Here is a 12,330-nt window from a genome sequence, read left to right as displayed (position 1 = left end):
TACATATATATCTGACCATTGGTGCAGTGGTTATGGCACCGGTCCTTTAACCGAAGGGTCTCGGGTTCAAACCCCGGTCAAGTCACTATAAAAATTATATTCAATATTATATAACTTAATATGCAATATTAATAAATATTATACAAGTAATTTTCAAATATTCATAATATGTGATACTAAAAAGACTAAGAAAAATAAACAGTAAATATTTAATAACCTCAAATAATTAATATAAATAAAAACTACGGCAGGCCTAGTCACCTACCTAGTTAAAACCCTATGACACTATGAAACTAGTGCATGAGAAATCATACACTAGCCCTATGCTCCTTCTAGGAGTGAACAAAGGAAAAAAAAAAAAAATACATACATACATATATCAAAATCGAAGCCTATGACAACCTTTGGACGTGCTCGTGTTTCAAATGATGTAACTTTTTTACATATAATTTTATTTGCTCATTACATAAAAATAAGAAAATTAATAAAAATAATGAAAAATTAAAAATATAATTATTTTCATGTTTTATTTTAAAACAACATCTATATGCGGCATTTTTAAAGGACCTTATATTCTTATTCTAAAGAAAATAAATATCTACTGCTTGTAGAAAATAAAATATAATTTTCATAAACAATTTTTTCTTTTTATATTCCGATATGTACCTATGTAAAGGTACTGCTACTAATTCAACTGTCGATAATTTGGACGAACAACTCCCCAGTCTTTCAGATTTGCATGATTTTGAGCCGAAATTAGAGTTTGACGATACTGAATTAACTCAAAATGTACAATGTGATATTTCAGGTAACTTGTGTATAATTTTAAGTTTTAGCATAATTTTCTTACAATTTTTTAGGCCACACGTCTACTACAGTTATGAAACTTGATTTGGATGAAGATATAGAAAATGATTTTGGTATATCAAACTCGTTGGAAGATAACGATTTTGAAGATCATTTAAGAACAGAGGTTATTTTTTATATACATATATTTTTTTTTCGAATATTTTTTTCTGAATGTAGAAAAAAACGATAAATAGTAGAAAACCGATTCAAATTATTTAACAACATTGCTTACGAGAATACAAGAAATTTTATTCTAGCATATGTGTATTGAAAATATTTTCAAAAACTAAACTTTATATGATTTTGAGAAACCCATATATTCATTATTGTTTTCAATACCAATGTCAATCTAGGGATACTATATATTTACCTCTCATATTTAAGTAATATTCATAATAACATATTTTTATTTGCGATAAACTAATTTTTTAAGCAATCAAAACTAGCGTTGAAATAATTCAATCATTTTTTTGCCTCAAATCAGGAAGGACACTCGAATCTAAATAATTATTATAGTAATTTTATAATGAAATGCATTACCGTGTCAGTGCGTATCAACAATTCTTTTATATATACATATATGTTTTAATCTAGTTTTACAGTTTGATGAAAAAAAACTTCTAAAGTTTTTCCTTAATCTGTTTTTGTCAGCAAAGTAGTGAGTTCGTCATGAAAAACTAAGCGATTTGTAAGGACCCTATCTACAAGAGGACCCAGCAAAGTTCAAGAGTACTCAGAACTTAACTTTGAAAAATTAGCAAAATGCTCATAATTTGATTTCAAAATTGGGCTCCTTAAAAATACAAAGCTTTAAATAGTATTGATGTCCAAAAATTCATATGATGTTCATTAAAATTTTCTAGTACTTCAAAAGATATTTTTAAACTTGGAATTTAACCCTCTCGGAACACCTTTAGAAATTTAGGGATAGAAATTTGAGTGAAACTTAAATAATTTTGTTGCTAGATACCTCAAACATGTCTATTTTATTAGCAAAGCTAGATGGTTTGTTATAAATTAGTAATGATATATAAGTTTCATTGGTTTGTACTTATAAAGAGTCTGTTACCTGCAACCGCGTAGTGATTAAAGATCAATGTATTTGACAGCAAGCGTGTCGATTATGAAAATTTGAAATTTTGGAATTCTTACTTGGATGTACTTTAATATCTTTTGTTATAAAAAACTTAAATTGAAATAAAATCTCAAATCAAATCTCACCAAAAACTTTATCATGTAAAATGTTGTCAAGACTAGACGGTATATATGGCATATAATTTTTCAAAAAGGTACCAGATTTCATGTTCATATAATTGTAAACTTGTAATTGTAGATGCCCCAACTCTGCGAAATCTAAACCTAGAAGGCTTAACTCTACACGTGACGCCCTAACCCAACATTTTGATAGGTTCACGCGGGTGTGAAAAATTCAATCATTGCAAAGTTTTATTCGTAATTTTAAATTTACAAATGAATTGCATTTTATTTCACAAACCGTCTGAAAAATGAAACAGTGTATAAAAAAGTTTAAACTTGTATTTAAAAATTTGCGAAAAATTAAAGTTTCAGTCTAAAATTTGTAGCTTCTTGTGTATAAGCTTTTATATTTTTTATTATATTTTTTAAGATTTTATTAAAGTAAATGCATTGATAGACTTGCATGTCAACGTTACATGGGCATATATAAACCATAAATTATGGTTTTGAAATTTCGGAAAGTCGCTCAGACTGTTTTAATATTGGGGATAAAAGAATGAAATAAATTATGCACCAGTTCATTTTACTTTTATTTTTTGGACACCACATAAATTCAACATAAAATTCTTAACATTAGTTTGGTTATTAAACAACATTTTTTCAATTCAATATAAATAGTAGATATTAACAATTTGTATTTAATTCTGTAATTCATAGCATTTTTACAAAAATGAAAGCAAAACATAGTAGTACAAATTCATAAAAATTATGTAATTTTGAAATTCATTCAAAATTTTTCTATACAAAAAAACTATTAGTATAAGTGTTCTTTGTGAAATTAAACCGAGTTGTTTGCAAAAAAAATAATACAATCATTTTCAACAAAACTTTTCCCACTTTCCCCACTTTCTGTAAAACGTATGACGAGACACGATGGATATTCTTCAGGTTTTCTTGTTTTCAGTATAGAATGTCAAATTTTCTTTATTTTTTTTTTGAAAATTTACTTTATTTAAAAAATCTGACTTTGCTTTGAAAACTTAAAACTTTTGAAACGTCTAACAGAAAGTGATTATAAAATATTACAATTAATTAAGATATTAAAATTGTTAAAAACTCATAAATCATAAACACAATGTAAGCCCTGTAAATGATGCAGTATTAATGCGAAATATAATGCGTCGCTTGTGTTGAAACATCAGTTTGCGATATTTGTTAAGTAAATGTATTAGTATAAATTTTTTTTTGTAAAATTAAAAAAAAAATTTAAAATTTAAAAAACAAAGCTTAAAAAAAAGGTGCACAAAATCTTAAGAAGTGCAATCTTTTGCACAAAGGCGTCACAATGGGAACACTGATTGGTCTACATCTCAATATCACAACCAAAGTATATCTACTAATAAGTAGTTCGACTTGTTCCATTCCGTTAGTTTTCGTTTGCATTTTACTTCCAAAGCTTTTAAAATATTCCATTTTTATTTAGAAATAGATGGAAGAGTTGTGTAGGCAAGAAGGAAACAAAATATTGTAAACAAACGAGTGTATCAAAAATATTGAACTGATATAAAATTAGATTAAGTTAGGTAAAAATTTTGTTATTTTTATTTCAATAATAACAAAATTTATTTTTCATTTTATTAAAGTTAGGTAAAAAATTCGAATGCATGAAAGCAAAAGAATTTGAAATTTCATGTATGAATGTACACTTGCATGTACCTGGTACAGTAGATACACAGTATCAGGTAGTGACATAGAAGTAAAGTAATTTATAAAGAAAAAAAGGTGTATGCATTATTATAAAAAAAAACTATTTCTTTCGCAACTATTTCAAATTTTTTTTTAATATTATACGTCTTTTTAAAATTTATTTTTATTATTTTTCAAAATTATATTATATAAATTTAAATAATTTTTTTTAAACACTTTTTTTCCGCTTCGCTTTTATAATATGAATACATCTTTTTTGCCACCTTGTACTGGAATAAGTTACAAAAATAAAACTCCCGCCTTTAAAATTCTTAATATTTTTTCCTATACATTATATAGGGAAAAATAAATAACTCCCGCTTTTAAAAATACATTATAAAAAAACAGGTAGACATCTATTGCGTACTGTTTCCCTCTCCCAAAAATTCTTATGTGTATTAAAATGAAAATAAGAAGTTATACTGCTTAATTCATTTAACTAGAGGAATTTTTTGTATAGAAATATTGGTGAGTGATTGCATTAGTGTGATGTAAACGGAGAGTCGAACTACTTATCAAAGTATATCTACTAACAAGTAGTTCGACTCTCCGTTTACATCACACTAATGCAATCACTCACCAATATTTGTATACAAAAAATTCCCTTAGTTAAAAGAGTTAAGCAGTATACCTTTTATATTATCAAAATAAAAATAACAACATTTTCACCTAACTTAATTTAATTTTATTTTAGTTCAATGTTTTTGATACACTCGTTTGTTTACAATATTTTGTTTCTTTCTTGCCTACACAACTCTTATTATCATCTATTTCTAAAAAAAATGGAATATTTTAAGAATTTGGAAGCAAGATGCAAATGAAGACTGACGGAATGGAACAAGTCGAATTACTTATTAGTAGATATACTTTGCTACTTATTAGTAGATTTACTTTGATTAAAACTATATCATTCCATTATTTAAGAATATTGTTCTCATTCTTTTTTGCTATTTTCTTTCTATTCTCATTCTACATTACTGTTTTTTTTGTTCTTGTTTTTCACTAATGCAATATTATACAGAAAAAGTAATACATCATAATAACGTGCTTGTTTGTTTGATAAGGGGACGAAAACTCAGCAAAAATAAAAATTTGCATACGTACAACAATTTAAATATAATGTGTACAAATGAGCGCCGCGCAAACTCAGCATAATAAAAATAAAAAATCTGATGTGGTCAGCACATAACCGACCGCTTTGTGTATTGTCTAGTTAAATGAAAGTGTTACAGAATATTATAAAAATGTCTGTTAAATACTTCTTTCCAATTTTTAGGACATTAGTAAGCTTATAGTTAACATACCTAGAAAAATGTAAATTTGGCTCTGAGTAGAGTTTCGCTTTGTGCTATCCGAATTCCCTGAAATGCTCGCCAGTTAGTTTCGGTAACAACCAGAACTCAAATATCAAATTTCAACAAGTTCCATCAATTCGTTCTGTAGATATGGTGAAAAATGTAAAATCGGGCCGCAGATCAGTTTTCGAGTCCCGATCTTTCCAAAAAATGTATATGTTCATTGTTTTAATACGAGGAATTCAAATATTAAATTTCAATGAAATCGGTTGATTATTTCTCTTCATATACACAAAAATATATATTTGGCCCGTAGTAAACGTCTAGTTGCCGATGCCTGATTTTTTCCAAAACATAGGAATTTTCGCGGACGGTCGAGCTGAGCTTATATATAAAATTTCAAGTAAATCGGTTGAATATTTACTTCAAAATGGTGAAAAATGTAAAACAGGCCCGCTAAAAAGTGCAGTTTCCGAGACCTGATATATACCAAAAGTTGATCAATCCGTGCCATGGTGGAAATAAACTTACATATAAAATTTCATCAAAATCGGTTCAGCCGAACTTGAGATACACGCGTGCACACACAGACCGACAGGTTGCTAAAAATAGTTTATTTACACTTCCCTACTATGGAGAAGTACGTTCCCACCGAAAAATCGATATGCAAAATTTGTTGCCATCACATAACCTACCTATTGTTTACACAATACCTACCTTTGTGTACCTCAAAGTTTATGGGCAGAAGCAATAAACATTGCTAATTATATAAGAAGCAGATGCTGTTCCAGTTCAATTAATGTCCAAATACCATATGTGTTAAGGTTTAATAAACCATTTTCAGTTAAACATTTTTGAATTTTCGGTTCTGTTGCATATGCTCTTTAAAAAGGGCTAAAAAAAGGGAAATGTTAAGCGAAATCTAAAAAGTATTTATTTTTAGGTTACTGTGATGATGCAAAGACTTATCGCTTGTGGTCCTCTGGGGAAAGAAAAGGCATCAAAAGTAGGGATGTCACATTCTTAAATAAAAATTATGATATTGAAGAAAATCAAAATCCTGAAAATTTATTTTACGATTTTAATACCTTTGAAAATAATACCAAAACTGAAAATCTAGATCAAATAAAAGTCACAAAACAATATGAAAAGCTGGCTGATAAAGCTGGTTCGTTACAGAGTGGAGTTGATGACACTCCATATGGTGTTGTAAATTAATCAGAAAGAGCATCTGCTGAACATAAAAATGAATTAAAAAGAATACGTGGAAGACCTAAAATAATTAAATCTGGCTTCAGAGGACGACCAAAGAAAGAATATTTAACCGAAAGCTCGCATCAAACAATTGCACTTGAAGAAAATAAAAAAATAAATCCAAATTTAAATCCAAATTCTGATATGAACGAAGAGGATGGTATTATTAGTGATAGCGAAAGTTTATCTCGAACAATGGTAAGTGAAGAAAATAAAGAAAAGAATCCGAATTCTGATGTGAGTGAAGAAAAAGGTGAAGCTAGCGATAATTACGAATCAGCTACTGAAATGGCGAATTTAATTGTTTCTGACACGCAATCTGTTAAAAAAGCAATTAGTGATGCAAACAAAAATGATTGGCGAAAAGCAATGCTGGAAGAACTGCAGGCCCATCAAAAAATCAAACTTGGTTTTTAGTTCAAGAACCATATGAGAAAAATATCGGATGTCGTTGGGTATTTCAAACTAAATATAATTCTAATGGAAATGTTTCAAGAAGAAAGGCTAGAATTGTTGTCAAACACTACGCGCAAAGACCAGGAATCGACTTTAATAAAACATTTGCACCCCTTGTAAAACACTCATCATTGCGAATTTTAATGGCATTGTGAGGAAATTTTGATAGTCGCAATTTATGTGGACGACATAATTAATACATTTAAAGATAAAATAAGAAACTATTGTGAAGTGAAACACTTGGGAAAACTTCATTATTGCATTGGAATTGAGTTCGAACAAGTGAATGAACAAGAAATTATTGTTAAACAAAAACGCTACATCAATAACATATTGCAAAGATTTGGCATGTTAAACTCAAAGCCTGTGAAAACGCCTTTAGAAGTAAACCTCAAGTTAACAAAACCACAAAATTAGAAGAGCAATGAAAAACAACAAATACAAAAAACTATGGTTTATGCTTCATAGAAGATGCTGCGAACTTGGAAAGTTATGCAGATGCTGGCAGGACGTTAAATATTGTAGATAGGAGGTCATATACTGGGTATACGTTCATACTATCTGGTGTAGCAATATCATGGGATGCCAGAAAACAAAAAACAATTGCTTTATCTATGCTGCGAAAGAAGCTCTTTATTTGCAAAGTATTCTTATTCTTTTATTATAGTGACCTGACCGGGGTTTGAGCCCCAGACCCTTCGGTTAAAGGGCCGGTGCCATAACCACTGCACCAATGGTCAATTATTACTTATTAATTATTAATAATTAATTATTAATTATTAATTAATAATTATTAATTATTAATTATTAATTATTAATTATTAATTATTAATTATTAATTATTAATTATTAATTATTAATTATTAATTATTAATTATTAATTATTAATTATTAATTATTAATTATTAATTATTAATTATTAAATATTAATTATTAATTATTAATTATTAATTATTAATTATTAATTATTATTTATTAATTATTATTTATTAATTATTAATTATTAATTATTAATTATTAATTATTAATTATTAATTATTAATTATTAATTATTAATTATTAATTATTAATTATTAATTATTAATTATTAATTATTAATTATTAATTATTAATTATTAATTATTAATTATTAATTATTAATTATTAATTATTAATTATTAATTATTAATTATTAATTATTAATTATTAATTATTAATTATTAATTATTATTAATTATTAATTATTATTGGTCAATTATAAATTATTAATTGCTAATTATTAATTATTAATTATTGCAAGTTCTCCCATGCTTCTTTAGGTGACGTATAATTCTTTATATGTAAAAGTTGACCAGGTTTAACCGATAACATAATGGTGGTCAGAGCCCGCTGATCCTTTCTAACCTATTCATTTAACTTTTGTATTTCTGGCTTAATGGTGATACCGCATGTATAAATATAAGTTATTTTTAACAGTATACTTTACTAAGGTAGTTTTACAGTATACTTTCCATCCGGAATTATTATTTTTTTCAAAACATATTTTTAACTTTTAAATAATCTCAAAAAAAAAAATAACCCCTTGTGTCGCAGTTCTCCGTTTCGTGAGACGATTGTATTACTAATTAGTTTATAACTATTATGAAAAAATTTATATTATATTATATACAAGCCAAATTTGATGGCGCAGCTATCTTTTATTTTCCCTTATATTCTTCATCTTCGGAAGAATAAATGTGAGCGAAAAAAAAAAATATTCTGAATTTTCCCAATATTTTAGGTATGTGTGTATATCGTACTACAAATTGAACAATAATTTGTTGCAGAACTTTTTCATTTTTCATGTTTTTTTTTTTTTCATAAGTTGCACAGCAGAAGCGATTACATACGTTTATGTAAAATTTTTCTTAACATTATTGTTTTGTTATACATTTTCTGCAAAATTAATAGAATAAGCAAAGAGATATAATTCGTGCATGAACCATAATAACGCATATGAAATAGAGTAATACTCAAAAAAGAATTTTTTACATTTGATTTGCTCATAAACTTAAGTAACCAAAAAAGTTTTGCGGTATTTACACGCATTTATATTATGTTATTATAGAAAAAATAACATTTATGTATATACAATGTATACATATGTATATATTAATTAAAATCAAATTCGTTTACGGTCGAGGTAATCTGACATAATGTAAATATGTATAAAATAAATAAAAAAAAGATGGAAAACAACATTTTCATTTTTTAAGAGCTGAAGGACACAGAAAGATTATAATGCTCTAGCGCTTCAAGTACAGACAAATTTAACATTTTTAAAACGAAAAATTTTAACTCTTCTAAAATTTTCAATTAAAATTGTGGTTATGAAGAAAATTAAGAAATTACAAAATAGAAAAAAGTAGTGTTTTTCGAAAGTTCGAATGCTTGGTATTCCGAAAGTATGAAAAATACAAAATATGTTGCTTGGAAACTCTTTAGTAGCCCTTTCAGAAACTGTTCGTTTGAAGCCCCTATATTTTCGGAAAGTTATAAACAAAAAAGTTTGGGCATATAGAAATTTTGTGAAAATTCGCTAAAATCTCTGTATAAACTTAATTTTCCGAAACTAGTTCCAAATAAAAACTTTTACCCATTTTTGATACCCTAAACGGTGATATATAATATTGTACTCTTTAATTGTAATATTGTTCTCATCCTGTATATTATCGTGCCCTAATATACAGTTTTTACCGACCGAATTCCATGCAATAGGTATATCAACTTTTAAGATGTGTCAGGTCTTTGGAGTTGGATCTTTACCATAAAGATATAGAAACAGATTTTTTTGAAATTTCATATGTAAGCTTCGTCTGATAGTATGAGAAGGATCAGGTTTCAGCAACAGTACTTTTAATACGGGCCAAGTTTACATTTTTGGGCATATAAAGAGAAATAATCACCCAATTTCAGGGTGTTAACACCATAAACTTATAAATTTTTACCAGAACCAAAGGCCGAAATTTGGTTTGTTATCATATCTATAAAACTAATTGATGGATTTTCTTGAAATTAAAAATTTGAGTTTTGTTTGCGCCTCAAAATTACATTTTTCTAGGTATAAAATTTGTGGGAAGTATTTAAAAGACATTTTCGTAGTTTTATACAATATTTTAGCTTAACTGGCCTTGCGTTCGGTTATTTGTTGAAAATATCATATTTTGTTTTTCATGTAAACCGACATAACGCCTGCAAACGATATTATATTTTATGATGTTGGTTAATATGTAAAATTTATAAAGAACTAAATGTGTATATGACATCTGTATGTTTAGCTTCATTTCAATATGAATTTATTCTTCCAGAGCATTACCATATTCATACTAAACATGTGATTCGAGCACATTATACAGCTGCAAGAGCAAACTAACAATGCATAGGGAGTTGAGCTTTGTATTTTTTGCTTTGAAATTTAAGTTCATTTCAAATCATTACTTATTGATATAATATGCACTGCGGGTATATCGATGTATTTTTTAAAATTTTATGAGTCAACGCTAATATTATCTGAGTTTTGATTTTCCTTTCTTTATTAAATGAATTACTAATGTACACACATTAATATTTAAGAATTACTAATTTATACATTAATATTTAAAATAAGTTTAGTCACAATGTAATACCGGTGAGCAAATGTAAGAAAACGTATTCAGTAATGCAGAGATAAATTTAATTTCAACGAAGAAAAAAAACTTAAAATTTTATATATGTATGTAGGTCTTTTACTTATATATTATGTTCTTAGTTTCTCTATGTTGTAGGATTACACTTGTGATGCAGGGACTTAAAGTACGTCGCTCACAGGTGATTTAGGATTTGCTTATGGGTTTGGCGATGGAACTCAATTTAAGTACTTTTTACCGACCGTATTGTGTAAACAATAGGTAGGTTATGTGATGGCAACAAATTTTGCATATCGAGTTTTCGGCGGGAATGCACTTCTCCATAGTAGGGAAGTGTAAGTAAACTATTTTTAGCAACCTGTCGGTTCGTCGGTCTGTCGGTCTGTCGGTCTGTGTGTGCACGCGTGTATCTCAAATTCGGCTGAACCGATTTTGATGAAATTTTATATGTAAGTTTATTTCCACCATGGCACGGATTGATCAACTTTTGGGATATATCAGGCCTCGGGAACTGCACTTTTTAGCGGGCCTGTTTTACATTTTTGAACATTTTGAAGAAAGTATTCAACCGTTTTACTTGAAATTTCATATATAAGCTTTTCTCGACCGTCCACAAAAATTCCAAACTTTTGGAAGAAATCAGGCACCAGCAACTGGACGTTTACTACAGGCCAAATATACATTTTTGCGTATATAAAGAGAAATAATTGACCGATTTCATTGAAATTTAATATTTGAATTCCTCGTATTAAAACAATGAACATATAAATTTTTTGGAAAGATCAGGCTCGAAAAGTGATTTGCGGGCCGATTTTACATTTTGCACCATATCTACGGAACGAATTGATCGAATTTCTTGAAATTTGATATTTGAGTTCTGGTTAACTGGCGAGCATTTCTGGGAATTCGGGTAGCACCAAGGGAAACTCTACTAAGAGCCAAATTTAAATTTTTCTAGGTATGTTAACTATCAGCTATCTTAAAAATTGGAAAGAAGTATTTAAAAGACATTTTTATAATATTCTGTAACCCTTTCACTTAACTAGACAATATACAATGCGGTCGGCTACGTGCTGACCACATCAGATTTTTTTTTTATAGTCATGAAGCTCAACTTGTTAATTTTATGCGTATGAAACAGTAATAAAAGTACTTGACAAAAAGTCCATTTCTAAAACAATTAAAAGTAGAATTGTATTAGTTTAATGAGCCATTAAAAAAATTGTGTTTGCGATTATTAATTATTAATTAATTAATTTTTTATAACAATAGATATTAAAGCAAATCAAAGTGACAGTTCCAAAATTTTGCATTTTCACAAGGTAATCGAAACGGTTGCTGTCACAGACATTTTTGTTTAAGTTCTGCGCGGATTAAGGATGCAGCAAGTGTCCAAGTAAACCTGAAATCTAATGAAAGGTTATGAAGTACAAATTAATGAAACTAATATTTTAATGCCAACTAAGGTACACCTATTTTGAGAGATCTAGCATCAACATTATAGAATTTTCGTCCATGTTTTCATCTCTAGTTTTACAGCTTTCAATGGTTCTAAAACTTAGTGTTTTTAATAAACCCATTTTTGAAATCATATATCGAGAATTTTACTAATTTTCGAAAGCATTTCTTTCATTACATAGATGTCTTTATAATGTACACACTTGAAAAATTCTGAGATTTCTTTTAGAAATATTCTATCATTGATTCCAAAAAAAATTAGCTTACCATAAGTTAAAGTACCTTAATGTAAATGTTACTTGAATATGAGAGATAAATGAAAGATATTGTATTCCTAGATTAAAAAATGAAAAATAAGTTAATACCAAGTTTAGTTTTTGGTATTTTTATTATACATATACGCGAATAATGTTTATTTGAAATTGTTAACT

The 12,330-nt window shown here is 27.7% G+C and overlaps 1 protein-coding gene across 1 annotated transcript in view; it reads left to right on the top strand.

The window, feature by feature from the left end:
- The first annotated feature begins 660 nt into the window (after positions 1 to 660).
- The window catches only part of LOC129613907 (rho GTPase-activating protein 68F), a 56,003-nt gene continuing 44,333 nt past the window's right edge, over positions 661 to 12,330 (top strand). Inside the window, exons 1-2 of the mRNA XM_055528242.1 lie at positions 661 to 808; positions 861 to 973. Of these exons, the coding sequence (XP_055384217.1) occupies positions 661 to 808; positions 861 to 973 (261 nt within the window). The remainder of the gene's footprint in view (positions 809 to 860; positions 974 to 12,330) is intronic.

This window comes from Condylostylus longicornis, unplaced genomic scaffold, assembly GCF_029603195.1.
Source record: "Condylostylus longicornis isolate FDR11 unplaced genomic scaffold, ASM2960319v2 ptg000096l, whole genome shotgun sequence".
Taxonomy (NCBI): Eukaryota; Metazoa; Arthropoda; class Insecta; order Diptera; family Dolichopodidae; genus Condylostylus; species Condylostylus longicornis.
The sequence above is the reverse complement of the archived record's forward strand: the minus strand, read 5'-3'. Positions and strand labels throughout refer to the sequence as shown.